Source organism: Salmo salar, chromosome ssa16 (assembly GCF_905237065.1).
Source record: "Salmo salar chromosome ssa16, Ssal_v3.1, whole genome shotgun sequence".
In the NCBI taxonomy this organism is placed as follows: Eukaryota; Metazoa; Chordata; class Actinopteri; order Salmoniformes; family Salmonidae; genus Salmo; species Salmo salar.
The window spans coordinates 48,394,008-48,410,685 of record NC_059457.1 but is presented as its reverse complement, the minus strand read 5'-3'; the positions used below and the strand labels follow the sequence as shown (position 1 = coordinate 48,410,685).

Genomic DNA, 16,678 nt, shown 5'->3' with positions numbered 1-16,678 from the left:
AGAGCTACCTTCCTGTAGGGTTTCTCCAACCATGTTCCTGGAGAGCTACCTTCCTGTAGGGTTTCTCTCCAACACTGTTCCTGAAGAGCTACCTTCCTGTAGGGTTTCTCTCCAACACTGTTCCTGAAGAGCTACCTTCCTGTAGGTTCTCACTCCAACACTGTTCCTGAAGAGCTACCTTCCTGTAGGTTTTCAGTCCAACACACCTGATTCTAATAATTAGCTGGTTGATGAGCTGAATCAGGTTAGTTACAACTGGGGTTGGAGTGAACCTACAGGAGGGTAGCTCTCCAGGAACAGGGTTGGAGAGAGAACATACAGGAGGGTAGCTCTCCAGGAACAGGATTGGAGAGAGAACATACAGGAGGGTAGCTCTCCAGGAACAGGATTGGAGTGAAAACATACAGGAGGGTAGCTCTCCAGGAACAGGATTGGAGAGAGAACATACAGGAGGGTAGCTCTCCAGGAACAGGATTGGAGAGAGAACATACAGGAGGGTAGCTCTCCAGGAACAGGATTGGAGAGAGAACATACAGGAGGGTAGCTCTCCAGGAACAGGATTGGAGAGAGAACATACAGGAGGGTAGCTCTCCAGGAACAGGATTGGAGAGAGAACATACAGGAGGGTAGCTCTCCAGGAACAGGATTGGAGAGAGAACATACAGGAGGGTAGCTCTCCAGGAACAGGATTGGAGAGAGAACATACAGGAGGGTAGCTCTCCAGGAACAGGATTGGAGATCCCTGGTTTAAGGGGTAAGGGCCATTTCTGGATAGGGCCATAAACCCAAGCAAAATGGCTACCTCAACCAGCACATCCCAATCACAGGTCATATAGCATAGGGACAAGTGCTGCATTTCCACAGGTCAGTCCTCTCATACATCTCCGGTGTACAGATTACACAGGCCCCGTGCACACTCAAGTCCTACAACTGATGTATAACACATTTGGCACAATGGTTGTGATGCAACGCAAAAACATCTACAAAAATAATCACACAAGCGTTGTTGAGAAACTGCACAATTACTGTGTAAATATTATTGTGCAGACAAAGGCCGTACTTCAATCCGTAGAACGCTGTCGACAATACGCCTTCTAAAGGCAATGTTCCCTGCGTTCGCTGAGATCCCATTAACAGGAAACGTTGCAATGTCGGCACAATCGGGAATTACTGTTAAAATGTCAACGCACTTTGACGCGGATAAGATTGAACCCCGGTCAAACTCTACATTGTCTCAAGAAATAAGTGTTTACAGGGCCATTTGTCATATTACATGTATCAATATCACTTATAATAATGAATATTACGCAGATATTTAGTGTTAAGGATGTCTGCATTTAGTCCCCCAGCTGCATAATTAGCATATAAAATATACAGTTGACCAATAGCTGATCATATTATTGGTGAGTAGTGCTGAGTAGAACCAAACCAACTGTGTCCTAGTATTCATTATCAAACGGCTCAGTTTGATCCTCAACACCAGTGCCTTCTGTCACACACCTCATGTTATTCACACTGTTATTATCAATATAGTCAGTGTTATCCACAGTAAAAGAAAAATGCGCTCTCACACACACACACTGTGCGTAGTGACATTTAATACTGTTTGTAGCCCAAAGAGAGAGAATGGGTAATTGTCTGTAGCTTCCTGTCCCATGTTCCCTCGCAGGTCACGCCTGCGCTGCATGCCAGCACAGCTCCCATAATGTCACACGGAGACTCTATGCCCTATTTAGTGCACTATTACCCATGTGGACTAGTCAAAATTAGTGCACTACATAGGGAATAGGGTACCATTTGGGATGCAGCCGTAGGGAATGTGGTCTGAGAATATTGACTGTCCCTGACTAATTCATATGACGCTGGGATAGACCCATCCAAGTCTACGTGTACAAAGCCATTACTGGCTAACCAAAATGTATGGCAAAAATGACTACTTTTTTTATTTTACTTTTTATTCACTCCCCGAACATTCAAAACAACTACCGGTGTGTGTGTATATATATTATGTATGTATGTATATTATATATATATATATATATAATATATATATATATAGTGAATTGTAAAAAAAATTTTTGCCATATATAAAAAAGGAAATATATATATATATATATATTTCCTTTTTTAGAAGTATGGAAATCAGAACCGTTTTCTTTTTTTACTTTACACCCTACAATGCACCATTCATCAAGCCTCAAACCTCCAGGATAGTCATAACATCACTGATGTATGGTTAAATAACTGTACATTTGGGTATATCAAAATCAAACATTTGGTATCATCATCACCATCACTCCACCCCTATCCAATGGTCAGTGCAAGCATCAGCGTTATTGCATCCAACACCTCTGAGTTAGTGTAGTAACATAACAGTTAGAGGGAGGTGAGACGGAGGGTGAGACAGGGCAGGAGGATCTAAGCTCATGTGTCAAACTTATTCCACTGAGGTTTTCCCTCCCTTGGACCTGATTGATAAATGAAGGTCATTGATTAGTTAGTACCTCCCCTCAGCTGGTTTAGGTCTGAATTGAGAGGGGAAAAAACACCGCAGCAGACAGACGACCCTCCATGGAATGAGTTTGACACCCCTGATCTAGCTGGATGGGGGCCAGAGAGGGAGAAGGGTCAGTTGAGACGGGGCATGGAGGGGGGGGGGGTCACTTCACTTCCCATGGCCAATGATGTCCTCATACGGCGGAGGCTCTGTCTCTATGTGCACATCTGTGTGGCCGACCACCTCCTCGTAGGATGGGGGTGGATCTCCTCTGCCTCCCCTCGCCGACGTGACCTCCGAGCCCGGGTCGGCAGGGCTGCTGTTGACGCTGAGCTGGTCCATGGAGACCAACGATAAGGTGGGGTCCCGGTGGGAGTGGCCCAGGGCGGGGTTGCGTTCCGAGCGCTTGCGGGAGTGGCAGCGCCACACAGTGATGGCCACGCCGGAGATCAGGAGCACCAGGAGCAAGGGGAGGATCAGGTAAAGGGAGTGGACTCTGCCCTCCAACTGCTGCCCGCCACTGCTCTCCCGCACATACTCCTCCCAGAACTGTTGCTGCAGCCAATCAGAGAGATACACCTTCAGAATTATCCGCTTAGAATAAACTCAAGGGGCATTGAGTTATATGTTAAAGAATATAACAAAGAAATGAGCGTGAATGTAACAAATAATCAAGATTTCACTGTAATATGGAATGTTCTAGAAATGCCATTTCCATCTGCAACGTTCTGAATGTCACGCTCCAGAAAAAACACACACACACACACACACAGCTGTCCGTATGTGTGTGATGCACTACATCCCTTTGCGTGACTGACTGTGCCTTCCCACCCTGACAATAGATCTTGTAATGATCCTCTCCCTACTGAGCAGCTCTCTCTCTTTCTCAAGGAGTCAGCTGCTCTTCTTGCTGACTATCACCCCTTCCTGAAAAACAGGAACATTCCACTGGCCAGCACACTGGAGTAGGACTACAAGTGTTTTTGTTAGAGTGAGAATGTGTGTCTCTCAATGAGGGAGCAAGAGCAAAACAAAGAGAATTGTGTGTGTTGCATACAGGGTTGGGGTCAATTCCATTTCAATTTAGAAAGTCAACAAGGAAGTCAAACATTCAAATTGTCCTTAATGCTTAGCATTTACTTCCTGAATTGAAATGGAATTCACCCCAACCCTGGTTGCGTGCGTCTCACTCACAGTTTTCTCATCGTTCTCAAAGGCCTCCCTGGCTTCCTCGTATGTGCAGATCTCCTCTCTGCACTCTCTCTGGATGTTGCCCTGACGGATCTCCTCTAGCAGGTAGCCGTTGTCCCTGCGCAGACGCCTCAGCACTGTGTTGGCGAGGTCCGACGGCAAGAACACTGTCAGAGAGAGAGAGAAAACATGAAGGGAGGGAAAGAGAAGGGAGAAAAAGAAAGGAAGATCAGAGAGGCAGAGAGAGAGAGAGAGACAGACAGATGGAGACAGACGGAGAGGGGGATAGAGAGAGAGAGGGATGGAGGTGGAGAGGGAGACGGAGAGAAGCAGGAATAGAGAGGGAGCGAGAGAGATGGGTAGAGAGAGAGGGAGGGATAGAGGGACAGAGAGGGGAGGGATAGAGAGAAATATATAGGAGAGAGGGATAGAGAGAGAAAAAGAGAGGGAGGGATAGAGAGAGATATAGGAGAGGGGGATAGAGAGAGAGGGATAGAGAGTGAGAGGGACAGAGAGAGGGAGGGATAGAGAGAGAAAGAGGGAGGGACAGAGGAGGGAGAGAGGATAGAGAGAGCGAGAGAGAGAGAGATAGATAGCGAGAGGCATGGATTTAATTTAACTAGCCAAGTCAGTTAAGAACAAATTCTTATTTACAATGACGGCCTCCACCGGCCAAACCCGGACGATGCTAGGCCAATTGTGCGCCGCCTTATGGGACTCCCAATCACGGCCCTTTGTGATACAGTCTGGATTCGAACCAGGGTGTCTGTAGTGATGCCTCTAGTATTGAGATACAGTGTCTTAGAACACTGTGCCACTCGGGATAGAGAGAGGCAAAGAGAAAAAGAGGCAGAGGTTGATACAAAGAAAGTAGAAAAAGAGGGAAATGCCTACTAACTACATTTCTGTATAAAACAAAAGCTTCTTTGATTAGAAGGGCCAACCATGGCCAGCATAAGAGAAACTAGCTCTTGGAATCAAGACAGGCGGACAGAGCAGCCCTCTGTTTAGCTGATCTGGGATCAGACCAGAGGCTGTGGACAGGAACCATATTGTGTTTAAACGCCCCAGGAATGCCAGATTAGACTCACTGTATTTTCCTGGGTCAACCATGTTATGGAGTTTAAACAAGGCCCTTCCCTGCAGGTAGATTAGTAGGCCGAGGGGATAGCCTACAACTTACCACTCCCCATGATTGCTTCTGGTCTGTTTGGGATGGGTGACAGTGTCTGTTGATAGAAAAACATTCACCAAAAACAGTTACCAACTTTAATGAGCAGAAACGGGTCAACAGCTGAGTCATACAACAAGTGGTTCAGATATTTACAGAATTATACATATCCAAACTAGAAAGTAGGCCATCATTTCCACTGGGTGTTCAGGACACTTTTCCCACAGAGCGTCAATGTTCACTATTATTCCCACTGAAGTGCTGCCCTGACAACCGCCCAATGGAAATGACCGTCACAAGCAGTGTGCTGTGAATTTCAGACATCCGTGGCTAAAAACCGACTGACCCAAAGCTAACCAGGGTGACAGGAATGTTACTGCCATGACCGAAATAGCCTAAAAGACCAACACAAATGTAATAAACACAGCGCCGTACGCGCCAGCTCTGTCTCCTGGAAAGCCGCACAGGATGTGAATTGTTCAAGCGTTTTATTTTTGAAGAATTAAAACATAAGTTATAGTGACTGCTATATCAAATACATGATGTAATCTTTGGCGATATTATTATTATTATAGCTGCCTATATGTGTCATGGATAACATCTGAGATTGACGCTTGTCTTGCTAACGGTTAACGGTTAACGGTTCGCTTGCTGACAAGCGGATGATTTGTATCCAACCAATCTCCGGGTCTGCTTTACTACATTGTAACAAGCGACTCCTATCATTCCAATGAGGAGATATTTCCGCGGGCCGCTTCAAGAACACACGAAATATTCAAGGTATTTATTTGTCAAATGAAAATGTTAAAGAATTGAACTTTATTTACCTATTTTCCTTTAGGAATGCGCTCTGTACTCCAGTATCGCCTCGACCCCATTATATTGCTACGCACGCGCAAAAGCCCGTTCAAAAGCTATTTTCTTGTTCCAGTTTAAAGGGACAGTCAACAGGAATTTTAGTCACAGAGAACTCGCATCATACCAAGTGACTGACATCAAATCCCTTCTATGTGCTATTTCTACACAATCATTATTAGTTTTACATTATGAATTACTATCCAACTGGGAGTGAGTGTGCAGCAAGAATGAAATAGTCCAGAAACTACTCTCGGTTCATGGAGCTTTGTAGACCACCCTGTGCTATGCACCAGGAAATGTTGCATGTCAAACTTGATTTATGGGGTTCCCATGGTCTTGCGGCATTGACTCCTGAGTGAACAGCAGTCAGTGCATGGACTTTGGTCTTTAGGTTCTGCACTGCTCTACCATAGTCTAGGCACTAAGCATTTTAGAAACAAAATGTGTGCTGCACTGTGCACTGAAATGACATATCAACTAAATGATCTCTTGAATAACATAAAAAGATAGCACTATACAGTATACTTTAATTGTTGGTCTCAGTAGCATCAGACTATCAATCAATCTATAAACCTAAAGTGATGACAATATTCTAGTATCCTATATCACAAACACCATTGGCCAACACATTTACTGTAGATTGACTGTACATCTCTGGTGCAATAGTTTAGATGTCAGACTGACAGAACCAAGGTTGTGGGTTTCCATCCCATTCAGGGCAGGCTATCCCCTGAACTCGCAGCACTGGTGTCAGAAGTAGGACGCCACTTCCCTGAGACCATTGGCGGTGTACCCAGGAGGCACGTGAGGAGCTAGAAACAGTGATGAATGCCGAGCCAGGCACATTTCCCAGAGGACGGAGGTAGTGTAGCTGTAGCGGCCTTCGTAACCCTAAAACACCAACCAAGTTAGTAGGACTATAACCCCAGCTCATCAAGAGGTTAGGATCTTTAGGTATACATGGCCTAGATGGTGCACTGATTCACAGAAGATTGTGGATTTGGCCTTACTGAGCTCTTATAGTAGGCATTCTGCTGATATCCTTCCTTACGATAAGTAGTCTGTACTTGAGAAATGTGAAGTTTGTGTGATTGTTAATGGGACAATTGATGGCTAAAACCATCAAACTAGTATCAGTAGGTTAAAGGATCATGAAAATAAAAAAATAACTGTTGTGCACATTAATGTTATAATCTTAGCATTCTATTTATCTTTATCGCATCAATTCAGGCAATTTATCGCGATATGGATTTTTTTATATCGCCTAGCTCTAGCCTAACCCCAAACAATGTGTCTGTGTGTGGGTGTGTGTGGGTGTGGATGTGTGTGTGTGTGTGTGTGTGTGTGTGTGTGTGTGTGTGTGTGTGTGTGTGTGTGTGTGTGTGTGTGTGTGTGTGTGTGTGGGGTGGGTGTGTGTGGGTGTGCGTGTGTGTGGGGGTGGGTGGGTGTGTGTGGATGTGTGTGTGTGTGGGTGTGGGTGTGTGGGTGGGTGGGTGGGTGGGTGGGTGTGGGTGGGTGTGCGTGCCATAGGCTAAATGCGTGTGAGTGTGTGTGCATTTATTTGTGTGCGTTCATGCACGCCTGTATGTGTGTGTGTGTGCATCTGTATGCTAGGACTTTAGGACGAGTGTGTCTCGTGGCAAGGCCTTTTTACATCATCTCTGATGATTACACATCAGGGGCGGCAGGTAGCCTAGTGGTTAGAGCATTGGGCCAGTAACCGAAAGGTTGCCAGATCAAATCCCCGAGCTGCCAAGGTAAAAATCTGAACAAGGTAGTTAACCCACTGGCCGTCATTGTAAATAAGAATTTGTTCTTAACTGACTTGCCTAGTTAAATAAAACATAGTAATCAGGATCCTCACAGGGGAATAGCAAGGTACTGAGTGGCTCATCACACACAAACCCCTTAATCCTAAAAAAAAACTGTCCCTTGTGGGGACTTCTGTTCGCAACAAGGATAGTAAAACCAAACACACACACATTAATTCAAGAAAGAACAAACACATGATTGTTTGTTGTTGAAATGACATTTTTTCCCCAGTGGGATGCATGATCCATACCATATCTAACCACGTGGATCATCTCCCGTCTGTACCTCTGGTGCAATTCTAATGCCTTGGGGAATTGTTTTTAGGTGAACAAAAGGTTCCAACCAAGACAACAGAGGTGGAAGGTCGACCCTACGACAAAGAGGATTTTATGTCCCTATATTTTGGTCATTGCCAGATAATAGGTTTTCAACCACACTATCAAAGATGAAGCAGAAGTGTGTAAATTGAACTGACGTCTGTGCCCCAGACCTAGCGCCAGGACAAAGTGACTAAGGGGGCAGTTGAAATTGGCGAGGAGGAAACATTTTTTTTTGGGGGGGGTTCTTGCATCTGAATGTTATTGAGTTTTCCTTATACCAGGCTATACCACAATAAACATAAAGTTTTAATGCAAAGACTCCGAGATCATTGAGTGCTTTTGAAATCTCTTCTGCGCTGTAGCAGCACAATGGACAGCACCCTACAGCTTTGCTGTTTTGGTCATATAGGCTACAAGATAGATAGGGCAATTCACCTATTACAAACAGCCAAGCTGTCTTACCAAAATAATGCAAAATAATACAAACTAAATGCTGAAAGTAGTAGCCTAGTTATTCATGCACGCAAACAAAAATACTGAATAGCAGTTTGGCTTAGAATACCGGCATAACTGCGAATGAATGAGAACAGAACAAACCAGCGGTACCAAGTAGTAGGCGAGTAAACAAAATATCCGATCGATAAAGGCATGACACAATCTATATTTAGGCCAGTTACAGTAACAGTAAACCAACACAGTAAACAAAAGGCAAATGGAGATCAAAATAAACTCAACATAGCCTACAGTCCACAGCCTACAGCCTACAGCCTACAGTCTACCACAGTGAGATGTATCCTACAGTCTACCACAGTGAGATGTATCCTACAGTCTACAGCCTACAGCCTATAGTCCACAGCCTACAGCCTACAGTCTACCACAGTGAGATGTATCCTACAGTCTACCACAGTGAGATGTATCCTACAGTCTACACTCTACAGCCTACAGTCCACAGCCTACAGCCTACAGTCTACCACAGTGAGATGTATCCTACAGTCTACCACAGTGAGATGTATCCTACAGTCTACAGCCTACAGCCTATAGTCCACAGCCTACAGCCTACAGCCTACAGTCTACCACAGTGAGATGTATCCTACAGTCTACAGCCTACAGTCCACAGCCTACAGCCTACAGCCCACAGCCTACAGCCCACAGCCTACAGCCTACAGCCTACAGTCCACAGCCTACAGCCCACAGCCTACAGCCCACAGCCTACAGCGTACAGCCTACAGTCTACAGCCTACAGCCTACAGCCTACAGCCTACAGCCTACCACAGTGAGATGTAGCCTACAGCCTACAGCCTACCACAGTGAGATTTAGCCTACAGCCTACAGCCTACCACAGTGAGATGTAGCCAACAGCCTACAGCCAACAGCCTACAGCCTACCACAGTGAGATGTAGCCTACAGCCTACAGCCTACCACAGTGAGATGTAGCCTACAGTCTACCACAGTGAGATGTAGCCTACAGTCTACCACAGTGAGATGTATCCTACGGCCTACCACAGTGAGATGTAGCCTACAGCCTACCACAGTGAGATGTAGCCTACAGCCTACAGCCTACTACAATGATATGTAGCCTACAGCCTACCACAGTGAGATGTAGCCTACAGCCTACAGCCTACCACAGTGAGATGTAGCCTACAGTCTACCACAGTGAGATGTAGCCTACAGTCTACCACAGTGAGATGTATCCTACAGCCTACCACAGTGAGATGTAGCCTACAGCCTACCACAGTGAGATGTAGCCTACAGCCTACAGTCTACTACAATGAGATGTAGCCTACAGCCTACCACAGTGAGATGTAGCCTACAGTCTACCACAGTGAGATGTAGCCTACAGCCTACAGCCAACCACAGTGAGATGTAGCCTACAGCCTACAGCCTACCACAGTGAGATGTAGCCTACAGCCTACAGCCTACCACAGTGAGATGTAGCCTACAGCCTACAGTCTACTACAATGAGATGTAGCCTACAGCCTACAGTCTACTACAATGAGATGTAGCCTACAGTCTACCACAGTGAGATGTATCCTACAGCCTACCACAGTGAGATGTAGCCTACAGCCTACCACAGTGAGATGTAGCCTACAGCCTACAGCCAACCACAGTGAGATGTAGCCTACAGCCTACAGCCCACCACAGTGAGATGTAGCCTACAGCCTACCACAGTGAGATGTAGCCTACAGCCTACAGTCTACCACAGTGAGATGTAGCCTACAGCCTACAGCCTACCACAGTGAGATGTAGCCTACAGCCTACCACAGTGAGATGTAGCCTACAGCCTACCACAGTGAGATGTAGCCTACAGCCTACAGTCTACCACAGTGAGATGTAGCCTACAGCCTACAGCCTACCACAGTGAGATGTAGCCTACAGCCTACCACAGTGAGATGTAGCCTACAGCCTACAGTCTACCACAGTGAGATGTAGCCTACAGCCTACAGCCTACCACAGTGAGATGTAGCCTACAGCCTACAGCCTACCACAGTGAGATGTAGCCTACAGCCTACAGCCTACCACAGTGAGATGTAGCCTACAGCCTACAGCCTACCACAGTGAGATGTAGCCTACAGCCTACAGTCTACTACAATGAGATGTAGCCTACAGCCTACAGCCTACCACAGTGAGATGTAGCCTACAGCCTACAGTCTACTACAATGAGATGTAGCCTACAGCCTACAGTCTACTACAATGAGATGTAGCCTACAGCCTACCACAGTGAGATGTAGCCTACAGCCTACAGTCTACCACAGTGAGATGTAGCCTACAGCCTACAGCCTACCACAGTGAGATGTAGCCTACAGCCTACCACAGTGAGATGTAGCCTACAGCCTACCACAGTGAGATGTAGCCTACAGCCTACAGTCTACAGCCTACAGTCTACCACAGTGAGATGTAGCCTACAGTCTACCACAGTGAGATGTAGCCTACAGTCTACCACAGTGAGATGTAGCCTACAGTCTACTGCAGTGAGATGTATCCTAAAGCCTACAGTCTACCACAGTGAGATGTAGCCTACAGCCTACCACAGTGAGATGTAGCCTACAGTCTACCACAGTGAGATGTAGCCTACAGTCTACCACAGTGAGATGCAGCCTACAACCTACTACAGTGAGATGTAGCCTACAGCCTACCACAGTGAGATGTAGTCTACAGCCTACCACAGTGAGATGTAGCCTACAGTCTACCACAGTGAGATGTAGCCTACAGCCTACCACAGTGAGATGTAGCCTACAGCCTACCACAGTGAGATGTAGCCTACAGCCTACCACAGTGAGATGCAGCCTACAGTCTACCACAGTGAGATGTAGCCTACAGTCTACCACAGTGAGATGTAGCCTACAGCCTACCACAGTGAGATGTAGCCTACAGCCTACAGCCTACCACAGTGAGATGTAGCCTACAGCCTACAGCCTACCACAGTGAGATGTAGCCTACAGCCTACAGCCTACTACAATGAGATGTAGCCTACAGCCTACAGCCTACCACAGTGAGATGTAGCCTACAGCCTACAGTCTACTACAATGAGATGTAGCCTACAGCCTACAGTCTACTACAATGAGATGTAGTCTACAGCCTACCACAGTGAGATGTAGCCTACAGCCTACAGTCTACCACAGTGAGATGTAGCCTACAGCCTACAGCCTACCACAGTGAGATGTAGCCTACAGCCTACCACAGTGAGATGTAGCCTACAGCCTACCACAGTGAGATGTAGCCTACAGCCTACAGTCTACAGCCTACAGTCTACCACAGTGAGATGTAGCCTACAGTCTACCACAGTGAGATGTAGCCTACAGTCTACCACAGTGAGATGTAGCCTACAGTCTACTGCAGTGAGATGTATCCTAAAGCCTACAGTCTACCACAGTGAGATGTAGCCTACAGTCTACCACAGTGAGATGTAGCCTACAGTCTACCACAGTGAGATGCAGCCTACAACCTACTACAGTGAGATGTAGCCTACAGCCTACCACAGTGAGATGTAGTCTACAGTCTACCACAGTGAGATGTAGCCTACAGCCTACCACAGTGAGATGTAGCCTACAGTCTACCACAGTGAGATGTAGCCTACAGCCTACCACAGTGAGATGTAGCCTACAGCCTACCACAGTGAGATGTAGCCTACAGTCTACCACAGTGAGATGTAGCCTACAGCCTACCACAGTGAGATGTAGCCTACAGCCTACCACAGTGAGATGTAGCCTACAGCCTACCACAGTGAGATGTAGCCTACAGCCTACCACAGTGAGATGTAGCCTACAGTCTACTGCAGTGAGATGTATCCTAAAGCCTACAGTCTACTACAGTGAGATGCAGCCTACAGCTTACAGTCTACTACTGTGAGATGCAGCCTACAGCCTACTACAGTGAGATACAGCCTACAGTCTACTACAGTGAGATGTAGCCTACAGCCTACAGCCTACCACAGTGAGATGTAGCCTACAGCCTACAGCCTACCACAGTGAGATGTAGCCTACAGCCTACAGCCTACCACAGTGAGATGTAGCCTACAGCCTACAGCCTACCACAGTGAGATGTAGCCTACAGCCTACAGTCTACTACAATGAGATGTAGCCTACAGCCTACAGCCTACCACAGTGAGATGTAGCCTACAGCCTACAGTCTACTACAATGAGATGTAGCCTACAGCCTACAGTCTACTACAATGAGATGTAGCCTACAGCCTACCACAGTGAGATGTAGCCTACAGCCTACAGTCTACCACAGTGAGATGTAGCCTACAGCCTACAGCCTACCACAGTGAGATGTAGCCTACAGCCTACCACAGTGAGATGTAGTCTACAGCCTACCACAGTGAGATGTAGCCTACAGCCTACAGTCTACAGCCTACAGTCTACCACAGTGAGATGTAGCCTACAGTCTACCACAGTGAGATGTAGCCTACAGTCTACTGCAGTGAGATGTATCCTAAAGCCTACAGTCTACCACAGTGAGATGTAGCCTACAGTCTACCACAGTGAGATGTAGCCTACAGTCTACCACAGTGAGATGTAGCCTACAGTCTACTGCAGTGAGATGTAGCCTACAGTCTACCACAGTGAGATGTAGCCTACAGTCTACTGCAGTGAGATGTATCCTAAAGCCTACAGTCTACCACAGTGAGATGTAGCCTACAGTCTACCACAGTGAGATGTAGCCTACAGTCTACCACAGTGAGATGTAGCCTACAGTCTACTGCAGTGAGATGTATCCTAAAGCCTACAGTCTACCACAGTGAGATGTAGCCTACAGTCTACCACAGTGAGATGTAGCCTACAGTCTACCACAGTGAGATGCAGCCTACAACCTACTACAGTGAGATGTAGCCTACAGCCTACCACAGTGAGATGTAGCCTACAGCCTACCACAGTGAGATGTAGCCTACAGTCTACCACAGTGAGATGTAGCCTACAGCCTACAGTCTACTACAATGAGATGTAGCCTACAGCCTACCACAGTGAGATGTAGCCTACAGTCTACCACAGTGAGATGTAGCCTACAGCCTACAACAGTGAGATGTAGCCTACAGCCTACCACAGTGAGATGTAGCCTACAGCCTACCACAGTGAGATGTAGCCTACAGTCTACTGCAGTGAGATGTATCCTAAAGCCTACAGTCTACTACAGTGAGATGCAGCCTACAGCTTACAGTCTACTACTGTGAGATGCAGCCTACAGCCTACTACAGTGAGATACAGCCTACAGTCTACTACAGTGAGATGTAGCCTACAGTCTACTACAGTGAGATGCAGTCTACAGCCTACTACAGTGAGATACAGCCTACAGTCTACTACAGTGAGATGCAGCCTACAGCCTACTACAGTGAGATGCAACCTACAGTCTACTACAGTGAGATGCAGCCTACAGCCTACAGTCTACTACAGTGAGATGCAACCTACAGTCTACTACAGTTAGTTGCAGCCTACAGCCTACAGTCTACTACAGTGAGATGCAGCCTACAGCCTACTACAGTGAGATGCAACCTACAGTCTACTACAGTGAGATGCAGCCTACAGCCTACTACAGTGAGATGTAGCCTACAGTCTACTACAGTGAGATGCAGCCTACAGCCTACTGCAGTGAGATGCAGCCTACAGCCTACTACAGTGAGATACAGCCTACAGCCTACTACAGTGAGATGTAGTCTACAGCCTACTACAGTGAGATGTAGCCTACAGCCTACTACAGTGAGATGCAGCCTACAGCCTACTACAGTGAGATACAGTCTACAGACTACTACAGTGAGATGCAGCCTACAGCCTACTACAGTGAGATGCAACCTACAGTCTACTACAGTGAGATGCAGCCTACAGCCTACAGCCTACTACAGTGAGATGTAGCCTACAGTCTACTACAGTGAGATGCAGCCTACAGCCTACTGCAGTGAGATGCAGCCTACAGCCTACTACAGTGAGATACAGCCTACAGCCTACTACAGTGAGATGTAGCCTACAGCCTACTACAGTGAGATGCAGCCTACAGCCTACAGCCCACTACAATGAGATGTAGCCTACAGCCTACTACAGTGAGATGCAGCCTACAGCCTACAGCCTACCACAGTGAGATGCAGCCTACAGCCTACAGTCTACTACAGTGAGATGCAGCCTACAGCCTACTACAGTGAGATGCAGCCTACAGCCTACAGCCTACTACAGTGAGATGCAGCCTACAGCCTACAGCCTACTACAGTGAGATGCAGCCTACAGCCTACAGCCCACTACAATGAGATGTAGCCTACAGCCTACTACAGTGAGATGCAGCCTACAGCCTACAGCCTACCACAGTGAGATGCAGCCTACAGCCTACAGTCTACTACAGTGAGATGTATCCTAAAGCCTACAGTCTACTACAGTGAGATGTAGACTACAGTCTACAGTCTACCACAGTGAGATATAGCCAACAGCCTACTACAATGAGATGTAGCCTACAGCCTACTGGAGTGAGATGTATCCTAAATCCTACAGTCTACGACAGTGAGATGCAGCCTACAGCCTACTACAGTTAGATGCAGGCTACAGTTTACAGACTACTACAGTGAGATGCAGCCTACAGCTTACAGCCTACTACAGTGAGATGCAGCCTACAGCTTACAGCCTACTACAGTGAGATGCAGCCTACAGCCTACTACAGTGAGATGCAGCCTACAGCCTACTACAGTGAGAAGCAGTCTACAGCCTACTACAGTGAGATGCAGCCTACAGCCTACTACAGTGAGATGCAGCCATGCATAGCCATCTTTCTAAATAAATAGGCCTATACAGGGCATCTTCAAACATGGGAAATCATGTCGCTCGCTCATGAGTTCAGCTACGCTTTGTGATGCAATACACGTCTGTGAATCCAATTCGACCCACGTAATCAATTAAGCAATGCCAGCCTAGCATAAACACTTTTCCAATATTTAGAGACTCAAAAAACAATAGGTTACCGAGACGACCATAATAGACTGTAGCCTATCTATCTCTATGATGAAACTTACCAATATGTAGCTATACCCAGGGGTGTCATTTGGGCTCTTGCATTGGAATTATATTGAATTATGTTTATATCACACTATACCACAATAACCAAAGGTTTTGAACAAGAATTGACAGGTTCAATGGCACGAAATCTCGCTGCGCTCTATCAGCACCATACGCGCCCTAAAGCAAGATTATGACAGAAACCAACCAGGTAGATTGTTTCAATCTTACCTTTTCAAAAGAGTTGCAGCTTCCTTGATGCTCTATGGAACTTCCTGAATAATCGACCATTCCTCTCCCCCCGAAAAATTCTTGTAAGATCCCCCTCAAATGCCAGATGAGCTTTTCTCGGGTGTAGCATGCTTCTTCTGTGTTGACTGAACACGCATGTAGCTGCGGACACCCTAAGTCAGTCCCTGTTTCAGTGCAGTAAGCACGGTCGGCATAGCATAGAGAGGCCCAGAGAATCGTTGTAGGATATCAAGTGGGGTCCATTTGTCCTCACTGGAGACAGAGTGGATGATTTCAGTCTGCAAAAACTCAGCTTCCACCGAATCTGTTTTGCTTAGATTCAGCAGTGGTTTCACTTTTTTCACATCTAGAAAGTCATGGCTCTCTAGGTCAAGGGCACAAAGGGCCTCCACCAGTTAGCCGTTGCATTCGATGAATTGTTCTGACATTTCACCAATGACAGCATCCAACATGCTGAATCAATCAATCAAAAACAGAAGGTCCGGTGAACAGGTCAGGGTTCCATAGCGGCAGGCAGAACAGTTGAAACTGGAGCAGCAGCACGACCAGGTGGACTGGGGACAACCAGGAGTCATCAGGCCAGGTAGTCCTGAGACATGTTCCTAGGGCTGTGCACCATGGTGGCCGTAAACTTAAAGCCGGGGTCCGTCACTGCCTTCAGCAGCCATGTAGTCTCCAGTCTTACTTCTGTGTTGCAGGAACATACTTTTTTCTCTCGCTTTTTATGGAAACCCAAAGGAGTCACACCTAACCACCCAGTGGCTTTACATAGCCCCCCTAAACACACATCGGCATGTCATGTCCATTGTGCTGACACAGCACAGTGGAGATACAGATTTGTTTTGCGCCAACCTGTCACGCTATTTTTATATAGAGGAATAACACTAAGACGGAGGGGGTTAACGGTTTAATTGAGGGGGCTAAGCCGCTTGTGCCCAGTGTGTTGAGTAATTCAGTTTACAAGCTTAGGAAAAGCCTATTCATTTTTAGTTTATTTACTTGTCACAAAATATAAAATTCACAGTGTCTAATCAAACTCCAGTCAGGGATCACATTTGCCAGTAATTTGAAATTGACACTCAACACATCATGTATGGGTCTAGACATGATG

At 46.6% G+C, this 16,678-nt stretch overlaps 1 protein-coding gene across 2 annotated transcripts; it reads right to left on the bottom strand.

Moving 5' to 3' along the window:
- Positions 1 to 621: 621 nt before the first annotated feature.
- On the bottom strand, positions 622 to 15,692 carry LOC106573997 (transmembrane gamma-carboxyglutamic acid protein 1). Of its 2 annotated transcripts, none has more exons than XM_014149485.2 (4): positions 15,547 to 15,692; positions 4,872 to 4,917; positions 3,692 to 3,855; positions 622 to 3,052 (listed from the first exon to the last, which is right to left on the bottom strand). In XM_014149485.2, exons 1-4 carry the CDS (start codon positions 15,604 to 15,606, stop codon positions 2,666 to 2,668), a joined length of 657 nt encoding a protein of 218 aa, XP_014004960.1. In that variant the 5' UTR covers positions 15,607 to 15,692; the 3' UTR covers positions 622 to 2,665. The 2 variants fall into 2 exon arrangements, with proteins under 2 accessions (XP_014004960.1, XP_014004961.1); XM_014149486.2 differs by lacking the exon at positions 15,547 to 15,692 and adding an exon at positions 5,687 to 5,928 and having other exon boundaries at positions 624 to 3,052.
- Between the last annotated feature and the right edge of the window lie 986 nt (positions 15,693 to 16,678).

Coding starts and splice junctions, on each gene's coding strand:
- LOC106573997 (XM_014149485.2), bottom strand. CDS start 15,606: ATGGTCGATTATTCAGGAAGTTCCATAGAGCATCAAGGAAGCTGCAAC. Junction 4,918..15,546: donor GCTGCAACTCTTTTGAAAAG/GTAAGATTGAAA, acceptor TTCTATCAACAG/ACACTGTCACCCATCCCAAA. Junction 3,053..3,691: donor TTGAGAACGATGAGAAAACT/GTGAGTGAGACG, acceptor GATTGGCTGCAG/CAACAGTTCTGGGAGGAGTA.